This window comes from Micromys minutus (assembly GCF_963924665.1).
Source record: "Micromys minutus genome assembly, chromosome: 22".
NCBI classification, from domain to species: Eukaryota; Metazoa; Chordata; class Mammalia; order Rodentia; family Muridae; genus Micromys; species Micromys minutus.
In genome coordinates this window covers 14,088,041-14,101,945 of record NC_137957.1, presented here as the reverse complement: position 1 = coordinate 14,101,945, position 13,905 = coordinate 14,088,041, and the positions used below count along the sequence as shown (strand labels likewise).

The 13,905-nt window shown below is 43.3% G+C and overlaps 1 protein-coding gene across 1 annotated transcript in view; it reads right to left on the bottom strand.

The window, feature by feature from the left end:
• Nucleotides 1-580: 580 nt before the first annotated feature.
• The window catches only part of HMGA2 (high mobility group AT-hook 2), a gene marked incomplete at both ends in the record, with an annotated part of 105,837 nt that continues 92,512 nt past the window's right edge, over nucleotides 581-13,905 (bottom strand). The window contains 2 exons of the mRNA XM_080934973.1: nucleotides 581-625; nucleotides 12,394-12,423. Of these exons, the coding sequence (XP_080791099.1) occupies nucleotides 581-625; nucleotides 12,394-12,423 (75 nt within the window). The remainder of the gene's footprint in view (nucleotides 626-12,393; nucleotides 12,424-13,905) is intronic.

Sequence of the window (13,905 nt, the reverse complement as noted above, 5' to 3'; positions counted from 1 at the left end):
AAACAAACAAACAAAAAGAAAGAAAGAAAAAAAGAAAATCATCAAGTAAGTGTCTACAAGATTAAACACAAAGGAGAGTAGTGTCTAGTCCTCATCTTTGGTGTCCTAAGCAGAAGATTTTCTATGATTATGGTGGGGGTGGCATTTGAGTGGGCACAGAGTCACATACGATGCTTTTCTTATACGAATGGCCCCGGTCACCAGGGTGCCGGTTTAGGGTTTGCATGTAGTGACTGATTAAACCCACCACTGAGGTTTTCTTCAACCACACGCCCTTGCTTATTAGATCCACAAACTATTTAGTAAGTTAAGGGAAAAGAAAACAGTCATTAAAAGTTGCATTGTTAAGCTGTGTCCCCCGTGTTTACAGCAGTTTGTCACTAAACCTGGGACTGTGAAGGGATTACAAAGTGATTAATATAGTCCCTCCCAAGGTTACGTGATTTCTCCCGCCCCGCCCCTCACCCGGCCCCGCCCCTGCCCCACCCCGCAGAAAGTGGAAAGAGTAAGTGGTCACTGCAGTAACCTCCCTTCGAAAGATCCAACTGATGCTGAGGTAGAAATCGAATGTCGGCGTCCCCTAATCCTCCTCTGCAGACTCCTGTGAGGATGTCTCTTCAGTCTCCTGCAACACACAGAGGGCAGGTAGGTTAGGCCTTGTTCCTGGTGCAATGCTTGCCCGAGTACCACCGCCTCCACCACGCTGTGCTTGCTTAAGCAGAGCATGGCAGGGACCCTGCGTGACCTCTATTCCCAGGCCCCTGACCCAAGTCATTGAGGAATCAAGGGGTTGTCTTTTTCCAGGACTGCTTCTAGTCACTGTTGCCTTAAGGCATCATGGTTGCTGGTCAGGAGACTGTGGGATCCCTGGAGCCTTTACTCACCAAGAAAGAGATTTATTTTCCCACACAGCATGCCACAGTCATCGGGTTTTTTAAAACTGTCATAACTGCTCTTAAAAACCGTGTTAAGGAAAGTAAATCCACCCACCAGATGCTGATAGTGGTAGCTGACACTGTTTGGGTGTTTTAGATGTGTTTCTTAGTGTAGTGCACAGACAAGCAACATGCCCAAGGTTACAAGGCATGTAGGGGTAGGTTTAGGTCAAAGGGGGCTGGGGTAGAACTCCTCAGAGAGTCGGTGGGAGAGCAACAGCAGACCAGCTCTGCAAGTACACCGCTCCCCAGAGCTATTTCTTTATTTTCACATTTATTAAAGCAAGTTTTGAGGCAACGGGCTAAGTTTGACATAACTGCTCAATCTCAATACTAAATCCGTCAACATCAGGCAAACATTTAACGGTGGACTAGCCAAGCAGAGAAAACCTAATATATATGTTTTCTCAGGGCCTCTCCTCCATATAAATCTAACCCCACCCCACCCCCTCCCTCTCATTCTTGATGGCTCTGGAATTTGTTGGGGTTCCTGCAAGCTGGTGTGAGCTACACAGTTCTTTTAGCTTTAGCTTATTTAACAAACCTGCAATACCTTTCGGGACATGGGCGGTAAAGTGGGGATAATAAACATTTCGGATAAAGAGTGTCATTAGCGGCAGGGTGATTTCTATCAAATACTGCTGGCTGTCTCCAAAGACGGCATGTGAAAAAGATCCAGGAGAGAGGTAAACATTTACCCCGGCAGCCAATGGAGCCCCTTTCAGGATGGTCAGCTTACAACAGCCTTCATACTTTAATAGATTTGATTTTCCACATGGCTTCATTTTGTCTGGGTGTCTAACTGACACAGTTTATACCCTGCTTCCTTTCCCAGGTCACTACGGTATACCACTCAGTAAAGCACGCCTCAGAGCCTGTCTGTCCTTCACAACCCAACTTCCATTCATTAGTGTCTGAAACACTTCAGCTGTGAAGGGGCTCCTAAATGTTACCATGTGCGACGCTTCTCCCAACACATAGCAAGCGGGAGGGGAGAGGCTCTCCTGGTAAGCTGCTCATCCCCTCACACGAATGGGAGCTTGCACACACATGCACACGCAAACACTCACACACACACACACACAGAGAGAGAGAGAGAGAGAGAGAGAGAGAGAGAGAGCTGGTTTTGCTACAGCTTCCTCTGAGTCCTTCACAAGAGATTTCAAACATTTCTCTTTCCCCCTAAAGACAGAGAGAGTTGTAAATCCTGGGGATAAACACACATACAAATGAATGAATCACAGCTTCAGAAACAGAATCTCGGCAGCATCCAGTCATGGCAGTTCATGCCGACTTTGTTTAGTCTGCTTTTGGTTTTGTGGGAAACGTGGAACAAATGAAGCCACCTCCCTTCCCCTCCCAGGCCCGCCAAACTGTAGGCTTCACATCTTGAGGCAACAGGCCATGACCCCGAGATTCTCTGTGGTGTCCTGGTTAGAGAGGAGTATGTAGTTCAGTCAAAGCCACGGGCAGATGAAGAGAGAAGATTGGCTGCCCTATGACCCTGTTTTTTTTTTTTGGTTTTGTTTTTTTGTTTTTTTTTTTTTTTTTTCATTTAATATTTAAATTCCAGAAAGTCACTAAACTGTTTGGCAGATACCCTCTTTGTCCTCTCCCAAAGGACTCACTTCCCATTATGACAGGAGGTGTGGACTCACGTTAGGTTGCTCCTCTGGAAGAGGCCACTGCAGAGGAGTGGGCCACTGTGTCACACCTCACCTTTGCACAGTGAGCAGATTTAATAGGATAAGGTCAGGCTGGAAACCCCGTGGACAGAACTGTAATTATTCAGTTTCTATCAGCTTGATATTCTTCTATCTGGGAACCCAAGTACTTGAATATTGGGAAGGAACTAGAATTTCTTAGGCTGTGAACTTATGGGAGACCTTGCACCGAATAGGATGTAATGAGCTTTGTGGAAGGTTCCCAGGGCCCTTGCTAGATGTGAGTGCCTAAAAAAACCCCAATAGTCAATCCCCTTAGATGTAACTCAGCCCTAAGAGACAGTCCCTTGTTTCCTTTGCTTAGCAGTTTTTAACACAGTTTTATTTATGTATCTTTCCACTGACCTTGAAATTCTTCTGCTCGTAACTATCAATTAGACTGGGAACTTAATGAGGAGCTCGGGGCGGGAAATCTCACTCCACCGAACGTTGGGTGGCAATGTGGCTATCATATGTTTGGCACGGCGGGTTTCTCGAAGGCTTAGTTAGTGGAGAACTTATTTCTTGGCACAGCCTCGGCTAGCCTCCCTCCAAAACAAGGCAAGGTTGGCTAAGAGGGTGATGATGTTAAGGCGAGTATCACTTCCCAACTCAAACCCCAGTTCTCATCTCTCTATGTGACCTGGATTTCTGCCTCATGTGTGGCTCCCCCACCTCCACCCCAGGGTGTAAGCAACTAAGAAAGAAAAAAAAATCCTGTTGGGTACAAAGATATGGTTAGAAAACTGACTCTAGTCCTCCCGTTTCACCAAGCTTAACCCCAGGGCTCCGGTGCTGTTCAAGGAACAAGGGGTATCTGGGATAAGCAACTGTCCCTGCTGTCCCCAAAGGAATGATACAGCCACCACTGAGATCTACCTCGAGGCTTGATCCTCTTTAGTAACTTGGCAGACATGGTGGGCTCTGGGTCACAACTGCGCCTCCAGATGTTTCTAAAGGTGGCTTCACATCTGCCACAGTGTCACAAGGAACTTTGAAGGCTGTTAAGTTCCCATGGCAGCCTTGAGATCAACAGGCTGTGCCTGAGATTGACCCACATCTCATTGGGGGCTGGTTAATGGACTGGAGAACCAAACACCAGCACTTTGGTCAAGGGTTACCTGTTTGCAGTGGAGCCTCGGGAGTTTTATGCTAAAAGGACTTTTTGGAGCAGACTTGGATGGGGACATTTTTAATGTGTATCACTCCATAAATCCCAGACACTGAACACGTCTCTGCCAGTCACACGACTGCTTATTACAAGAACCAGCAGAAAACCACTAGGAGGGAGAAGGGGAGTGGGTGGAGACAGGGAACTATACTTTTGTTATAACTATGAGAAACGTGCACTCACTCTGCCCTGGGTTTTCTTTTGCTTGTGTGGAACTCTGTTAATGCGGATTGAACCCCTTATGCCATTCTTTCGGGTTGGTTCAGCACCATGCTCACACCTTTGGGCACACCTTAAGTGATGATAGAGCAGAGAGGCAGAAAGTCTGCTTCTCAGAGTTAACTCAAGTTTAGATAAGAATGGAGCTCACGGCTTAAGTTCTAGAGGGAGACTGGACAGGAGGCCTGCAGTGGAAGAGACCTTGCAAACTTGGTGGCAGGTGACATTGCGAATCTTTGTGTTACGTATGGTAAGGAGGGGAAAAATCACGGAAGTTCACACTGGCTGTAGTAAACCTTTGAATATATTTTCTTTTTCCTTTCTGTTTTTGTTTTTGAGCAGGGTTTCTCTGTGCAGCCTTGGAAGTCCTGGAACTCACCCTGTAGACCAGGCTGGCTTCAAACTCAGTGCTGGGATTAAAGGTATGTACCACAATCACCGGCTGTATTTACTCTCTCTCTCTCTCTCTCTCTCTCTCTCTCTCTCTCTCTCTCTCTCTCTCTCTCCCTTCCTCCTCCCCCATCTCTTCCCCACACCCCATCTCTTCCTCCCTCCTCTCCTTTAAGATTTATTTTCAGTATTTTCAGACACACCGGAGGGCATCGAACCCCATTATAGATGGTTGTGAGCTTCCATGCAACAAGATGGTTGTTGTTGTATTTGCTGTTCTCCCACAATGAAAATAAGACATCAATTACATGACGGCCTAGTGCCACAGGTAGCTTCTGTGGGGAGTGACAACTAAGATTGGCCCTCTTTATATGAAACATGCCATGTTGCTAGGATTTGAACTCAGGACCTCTGGAAGAGCAGCCAGTGCTCTAACCACTGAGCCATCTCTCCAGCTCTGTATGTCTTTCTTAATTGCAAAGAATTCTACCAGTTTTTCATCATTTGCTGCCCCAGACTAGAAGTGCTTTTGTAACATAACACGCAGTAGCACCAACAGAGCTGAAGGACCACAGCAGCGAAATGAGATTCTAACACACTGAGCTCATGAGTGTTTTCAGCCCATCCTCTAAGAAGAGAAACAAAGGCTCCCCTCCCTAGCAATTTATCCGAAGGACCCAGAAAATCACAGTCAAGGTTTTCTGCTTTTCCCCACCCCATGCCCTATAATTTGACTCAAAATGGACTGGGGCTTTGTGATGTCATGACAAGTGATTATTCCCTCCAACTAGGAACACTCCGAGGCATGTTTTTAAAAACCACATGAAATGAAACGTACATAAACTACAGAACCTGACAAAGGGCGGGGGATGTTAGTGGAATGCTGGGAGGGGACCACGCCTTTTAGAACAAGATTTGCAAAGCTGGGCTATTTGTTATAATATATTGTGAGTCCTAGTTATAATCTTTGTCAGTGCCACATAGATACAACAATACACAACACCCAGTGACACCTAGTTCCTGCCACCTTCCACTCAGTGAGGTGGCTTTCGAGGTCATGTGATCGAAGCCTTACTTCCATTGTGGGAGGCTGCACTGTGTGGCTCTATGGCAGGAGTGTGACAAGCTCACAAAGAGATGCTCTGCTCCAGGAAGGTATAAAATGTTGACTATTAATTCAGTCACCCATTCTGCGTTTGCCTTTATACCTGTGAACAGCAGAGTCTTCAGAGGAGGTGGAGGAAAAGGAAGAGGAAGAGAAAGGAAGAAAATGAGGAGGGAGGAAGAGGAGGGGAGGAGGAGGAAAAAGGAGGGAGGGGGGAGGGGAGGTGGGAGGAGGAAGAGGAGGAAGAAGAAAAAGAAAAGAAACCAACTGTTGTTAAATAATTCTCCATGGAGAAGAGAAAAAGATGTCCTTAGTTTCTTAAACCATATTGTCATGATGCTAGGCATAGAATCTAGGACCCTGCCGTACGTCCCCAGCTTCTCCTTTTCACTTTTAATTTTGAGACAAGGCCTTGCTAAGTTGCCAGGAATGAAACGCACTGATGTGTGTCTTAATAGAGTTCTCTCATGGAAAGTCTTAGGACAGATGTAGTACTCGTCTCTGGGAAACGAAGGGCTTCTGTCATGGGATCAAAGGATGTGGGTTTTTCTCTTTTTGTTTGTTTGTTTTTGTTTTTCTCAATCCTGAGTTAGAAGTCACAATCCTCACTTAGAGAAATCATCACGTACGAGTTGCTCAGAAATTTCAGGATCCATAATTTCTAAAGACGGTTGATTCTGCCAAGTTCTCTATTTATTGTTAGGACATCAGCTTTGGATGTGAGAAATAACTGGAGATGTGGCTAAAGGGTTTGTGTTTAAAAAGAAGCATTCCAGAAAAACCTCCCAAATCACCCATCTCCTTACTTTAATGCAAAGTACTTTAAAATATGCTCCAGGTGAAGTCTGTGGATGGAGTGAGGACTTGCTCATTGCTGGCACAAGCCAGAAACCCTTCTTTCCCTTTCCCTATAGAAAACTCTGCTTGGCTGCTGTATTTATTGATACACAGCAGAACACTTCCTGAACATTAATGGCAACTGTACCGTTTTTCATTATGCTGGGTTTTTTTCTTTTTTTTCCATTTTTCTTTTGTTCATGTGCACACATGGGTATTCCCCCTCCCACTCTCTCTGAGTATGCATGTTTGCATGCATGTGGGCATATGTCTGTGCACATACACAAGTCTACACGTGCACTGGCAGCCAGAGGCTGGTGGCTATTTGCTAACCCACTTGTTGTAAGAATGTGTAATAATATGTGCCCTCTGCGGCAGTAACCAGCAGGCTACTGGGCAATCCTCCCCCCAGCTCTGTCCTGCGTCTTGACTTTCTGAATGAAAATGCTAAAAATGTCAATAATCATAGCAGATTAGTGTAAGTATCCAGTAGACACTTGAGGGTTCAGCCACCCTTTCTTCTCAGACAACCCTTTCTATCCGATCATGGGGGACTGGTTCACAAAGGCCGGGCTTGACGGCTCCTTCCTCTATATTTAAAGTGGGTCGGCAAGTGTGGACGATAATTTAGGTGCGTGATAAATGCTTAAACTTGATCACATCAAGGAGCAGAGGATGACCCTCTGCAGTGTGAGCAGGAGGGCCAGATAGCTTTGCTCTTTTCGGGGTTGGCTTCATACAGTTAGGAAGCTGAGCGAGAATAACAACGACACAGCAAATCTGCCAAGTCCAGAAATACTGAATTCGTCTTTTGGAGTTTTGGAAAGTGTGCCCACTGAGTGACGCCCTTTCCCTCCATTTATAGGAGCTAATTTATCTCTTTGGGCAATCCCAGCCTAGACAGAAGCAGCCGGCCTTACCTGTCCGAGCTCCTTCATGCAGACTGTGGGCTAAGCTAATCACCACATCTGTTTAGGGTTAATAATGTTCAGGATCATCTTTCTGTGCTCCGTCTGCCGCTGTGGCCTTGAGCCGGGCTACACGCTGGCTTTAGCCCCACCCCCCCATCTTTGTGATGCCGGGGGTCAGAGGTGAAGTAAAAAGAAGTTATTTCCTATAGAACAGAACATCGACACTCAAGAAAGTCTTTGATGGGATCCTCGGTGTTTGCCACTCGGTACCAAACATTTATTGGCCCACAAAATGTTTTACCAGCCTGGAGGAATGTGAGCAGGGGGGTAAATCAATCAGTGCTATTTATGATGTCGGTGAATAAATCACAGGCTCCTGAGTGAGCCAGTTGGTGACTGTAAGTCTGATTTATTAGGAACCATTTACTGCATTTTGGCCGAAGTACCATGAAGAAGGTGAGCCCCGAAATGAGAATGACCTCTTCCTCCCTCCTCTCTGTCTGTCTAGACTAAAGGCACCCTGTAAAGACGCCTTCTCTGAGTAGGACACGCTGGCTGCACTTTATCAGCTTGCTTGTCCCCAAATGAAACGTCCCATTTTGCTCCAAAACAATGTTTAGGTTGTCAGCAATGTAAACACCCTTGAAAACCCACCCTTGAAGTTTCTGTGAAAACATTCAACATCTTGGAAGGGGTGAGTGCCCCAGGACAACAGAGGCTTCCTGAGATTCCCCTGTCCCCGATACACAGCACACATGGAAGACCCCTACAGGTAAGAAATCTATTTTGAAGTGGAATGCTTTCTTTCAAGTCTTTCAGAAGCTGAACAGCTTTCAGTTCTCTTGATGGCAAGTTGAAAAGAGAAGATGTATTCCTGTTTTAAGAACTCAGGGGACTCTTTCAAATGGACAATGCATACCACAGAAGGAATGTTGGGATTTAAGCAAAACAGAGCAAAAAATAAAACAAAATCCCCGTTTTCTCTTTGATGAGCAAGGTGCCTGGTTATATTACATATTATATATTATATATTGTATATTGTATACTGTATACCATATATGATATATGATATAGTATATTATACATTATACATTATATATTAACAATATATTATATATTAATATTATTTATTATAAATGTATATTATATATAAGAGGCCACTTTTAATCTTGATTCAGTGTATTAAAATAGGAGCTTTGAGAAGCAATAGGACATAGACAAGCTAACAGAACTTTTTTAAGAAGGCAGAGTTATAAACAAAACATGAGAAAAAAGTTCCTTCGGTTAATAACTTGAAGGGGGAAAAATTTATCACCCTTTGCTTCTAAAACAAGTTTCAGTGTATGTGGTGAAGACTTACCTCAGACTGATGAAGAATTTGCTGGTTTCTAATTAGCTAAGTTTGTATTTATTGCTTATTTTATGGCTTTAAAATACAGAGTAGAGCTTCTAGTGAGCCTTGCTTTCTGTGGTTTGGGAATTTAAAGGGGGTCACTGAACACTGCAGGCTTACCCCCTTTAGGCTGGGTGGGATGAGCTCCCGCCCATAAGAATTGTGGGACAGACTGAGGTTTGTGATTCATGGTACCTGGTGCATTTCCCAAACTCAACCCCCTGCATAATAGAGCTTGTTGTAAACTTTTATAAACACACATGATTACAAATACCAACACAGATGTTGAGACTTAGCATCATGCTGAACCTGTCCCCTCAGAGTGACCTTATGATGCTTGCTAGCCCAGGGAGTGCTAGCATCTTCACCACAGAGCCTATGTAATCTAATATCCATGTGACATTCATATAAGGAAGGGGCTTTCTGAGGCTTTCATTCAATCATAAGATTTAGCAGTTGCTATACAAATTCCCCTGATTAAAAAAAAAAACTTATTTTTTAATTTTAAAATGTAATTAAAACATGAGGTAAAAGGGATGTAAATCATGACATATGAGAAACTCAGCAGCCAAAAATGAGTTAGAATAAAATATTCTCCTTTGGTATTTACATAATTATAAATTTCTTGAGGATTAGGGAACCGTATTATCTTTTTTCCCTAGATGGATACACAGGACAAAGCCCAGGGATGGCCAGAAGGAAACACTCAAGTCTTATGCATGGCTATTTCTTTGTTTTACAAGTGACACATCTAATTGTGCTAATTGTCATGCCTCAGAGCATGAGCCCACTGTCCCAGGGACAGCCATCTGGGAGGGTGTTCTGAAAGAAACAGACAGAAAGGGAAGAGAGTCTTTAGCGCTGTAAAATTTCCACTATTCTCTACGAACTTCCCTGTAGTCCCCTTGTTTATATCACTCATCCCGTGCCTTGCTTGAGACAATATAAATTCGGTAGTCCGATGGCTGGGTTCTCCTCCCCCTCATTCTGTCTGAGCTGCCTTCCTTTAAAGGGAAAATTTGAACAAGGTCTGTAAGACAGCCAGACAGATCAGTGACGGCCACTGCCTCCCCTGTGACTTCTTTCAGATTCTGATTCCCTGGTGTAAGTGTGTGTGTGTGTGTGTGAGAGAGAGAGAGAGAGAGAGAGAGAGATTTCATTTTTATTATTCTTGGTGCTTTAAAGCCCAATTTATACTCCTTTACAGACACACATTAATGATTTCTACCTGTGATGTATATGCTTCTATTATTTCACTATATATATATGTGTATGTATTCCACTATATATATATTGCTATATATACAAAATATATAGTATGTATATATAGTACTATTCTATACTGTATACTATATTTTATTCTATACTATATCTACTATATACTACTCTACTATATATTATATGTAATATATACTCTATAAAATTCTCTCTATAGATACATATATACATATATACATAGTCTACATCATAATACTCCACTATTGTATTTGACTTTCATCTCACCTATAACATGTCCTTTTATGTCTCTACTTTCTCTTACCCACGACTTTACATATGCATTGACATTCTGTGGTCTTTTGCTAATTAAACAAATGTTCAAATATCTTGCCATGTTTTTAAATTTTGTTTTCTTTTATCACTGAGTGTGTTCCTTCTCAGATGCCCATCAGGATCACATGGAGGGTTCACAGAAAATGCTTATGCAAAGGTCAAACAGAATGGACAGTGTGCGCAGCCAGTGCTCTGAAACATATTCTCAGGGACACTGGGATCTGGATAGGAAGCTTATGCCAATTTCCATGGTGGAAAGGCTCTCACATAGAGAAACCCAGAATTCAAAAGAGATGCTCACAACTGGCTCAGAGTCCAGGTGTCTTGTGTAAGCATATGAATCGTCCCTTAGCATGGCTGCAGGAGGCGCCTCACCTCTGCATCTCACAAGTCTCTTGAGGATTACGTTTTGTTCAGCGTGTCTTCTCTACAATACCAAGAGTAAACTTGGAATCGACACTTGCGAGCTACGTAAGATTATTAATCTCTAGATCACAGTGCAATGCTGAAGCCTGTGGCATCCCAGCCTCTGACTCAAATCTAGCACTGCCACTCCGCTCTGGATTTCTTCCTGATGAAGGGTAGAGGTTACCATATCATATTGCGCATTGATTTACATTTTATTCAGGTAAGTACTTCGGAGAGACACTGAATATTTTAGTACTGCCTAAACCATGCTGGGGGGGGGCTTTTAGGTTTAGGAAAACAAAGTGATTTTTGATGCTATATATTTATCAATAATGATACATGTATTGTTTTATTTACTCCCCTGTGTCCTTACATGTATCTGAAAAGTTTAGTTTTATTCCAAGCAGTACTTTTAGAGAGGAGTACATATGTTAGGGCTGCCTGCATGGGATTTTTCTAAGCAGAGCAACATTCTTTTGTGAGAAAGCTTTCTGGGCAAGCCAACATTTCTATGGATATTTTTAACTATGTGAAGAAAGTCTACATGACTACTTGAAAGAGAACCTCATGACTCATGGCACTATTTAGTGACTTACTTTAATGGGAAGAAAACACCAGGACCCCCTTTGTTCTTGATGCTAAGAATCGAACCCAGGACCCCATGAGTGCTCAGCAAGCCTCTACCACTGAGCTACATCCCAACTCAGAATAGATATTCTTATATATATTTGGAAATTGTGATTTATACACCAGTTCTATCTTCTTAAAGATCTATTTCCTCACCAAATACAAAGTCTAGCTCTGCTTCTATATATACACTGTAGCTTGGACAAGAAACTCCAGGTTTATTGTCAGAAAGAACTAAAGGTACTTTTAATTCAATATTACCGAGTTATGATTTTTTTAAAGGTAAAATTTGGGAGTTGAGGAATGGGAAACACTGACATAATTTCCAGCTGATTGTCTTCACAGGTGTTTTGGAATACCACATACCACAGAACAGTTCAGTGATCAGCTACTTTCAGTCACACATTAAGAGCCATTTGCAACTAGGGAGTTATGTATCAAGGGTTACAGATGGTCAGGAGAAAAAGACAACACTTAGCAGTTAAGAACTTGTAAAGCAACCCCATCACACTGCACATGCCTTTAATCTCTGTTTGAGAGGTAGAGGCAGGAGTATCTCTGAGTTTGAGGCCAGCCTGGTCTACAGAGTGAGTTCCAGGACAGCCAGGACTACGTACAAGGACTTCATCTTAAAACAAACAAACCCAGGACTATGTAGAAAGACCTTATCTCAAAACAGACAGACAACAAGCAAGCAATCAAATAAACCCCAGGAGAAAGAATTGGTAAAACATATAGTAAGCTTACATTTTATTTACAGCCCCCACATGGTTTTATTTTGTTTTTACTGATGCTTCATTTATAGTAAAGACCCCGATGTTTTGTTTTGCTGTTTCAGTTTATCTGCACACAAACATGGCTGCCCTGATGTTCCAGTGGACTTTGGGGCTGGAACTCAGCTTATCAGGTTTGGCAGCGAGTGTCCTTACCAGCTGAGTTGGCTCACTGGGCCTGTCTGGGGTTTGTAATAACATAATCTCAGATTATATATATTCCTGGCCCTGAAGGCTACAACAAATATTCAATACTTTTTCAACCTTGACATAATCAAAGTAAGAAAATGCTAAAGGCTTGGAAACCTTTCTCCATATGTATTTTACGTGAGTTCTTTTGGGAGGAAAATCATAAGGGATCATGTCTTACCTGAGCAGGCTTCTGGATGACTTGTTGTGGCTGAGGGAGAAAAAAAAACAAAAGAAGTGTTATGGCTTACAAGGAAGCAATGAGGGAAAACCCTGAGTAGTCACTCACACTTTCAGTGTGGCTGTGGATCTGCAAAGCAAAGGAGAAAACTCAACGTTCAGAGAAGTCATCCAAGTTAAAGAGCCTTTATTCACGATCTCCACTTGCAAAGGAGTCACTGCGGTACTGCAATAGGCTTGCTATAGGAATGACCTGGGTTTTAGTTTATCATAGACTAGAAGAGTCAGAAGAGCCTTTACCAAGATAAAGCTTACAAACCACACGATTCATTCATTTAAAGAGGTTAGTGCAGAGGAATCTTTACTACACAGCAGGTGTATACTCAACCTCACAACACAACAGGCTCTGTGTCGTTCCCCGCCCCTCACGCTTTGTTTCCAGGTGAGGAGTGTAAATCGTATGCTAATATCTGAAATGACTAATCTTAATTGAATTTACAATCTCCAGGGAAATAACACCCCTGGGTACGTCTGTGAAAGTGTTTTCCCAAAAGGCTTAGATGGAGAGAGACGATCAACCCTGAGAAATAGGAGTAAGGAAGCTAAAGACCATTCTCACCACTGTTTTCCCTACTTCCAAACAGAGTAAAGTCAGCTGCCTCAGGCTCCTGCCGCCCTTGCTTCCCACCAGGACGGATTGTGTGTCCTTGTGTAAGCCTAACTGCACCCTTTCTGTCTTGTTGCCTTGGTCAAATCTTTTGTAACCAAACTGGGAAAATGACTCCTCTAGTGGTAACAGTCAATTGCTTTGTGTGTCAAGTAGTACTTTTATATTTTACCTGTCTAGATGTTCCTTAGTTGGTAATACTTTGGGTTGTTTCCTCTTTTTGGCTACTATGAGCATCTCTTATGAGCTTTCAAAAACTTACTTTACTGTGGCATGTTTTATTCATTGTGGATAACCTAGGAGTGGTACTGCGGAGTGCTAATGGTGATACTCCATCCCGACCTGATTTGAACAGCGGCCAGATGGGTTTCCAAAGCAGGCGTACTGTTGTCTAGACCTCACCAGCGGTGTAGGAGAGTTCGATTTTTTTCCACGTACGTGCCAGCACTTGTTAATGTCCGTCATTTTTAGTCTTGACTTCCAACCGGGTGGATAGTTAGATACCATTGCATCTTCCTCTTCACTAATTACATGGAACGTCTGTCATGTGCTTACTGACAGTAATCCATTTAGCTTCTGTACAGAAATGGGCATTCAAATGCTTTGCTCATTAATGTTGTGTGAAATATAAAAAAATGCAACAGCCCACGCTAACGCTGGCTAGCACCGGCAGATGGCCTCGGTCTGTCTCTAGCCCTGCGGACAGACCACATTCTTTTCTTTTAACCAGGGCTCTCTCCTGTCTCACTAAATTCCCATTGTTGCCACGCATGCTCCACTCGCCGCGAGCTCCAGTTACTTTTCTCTCTACAAGCCAGTTGAGTCCCCGAGCGAAGGAAAACACCA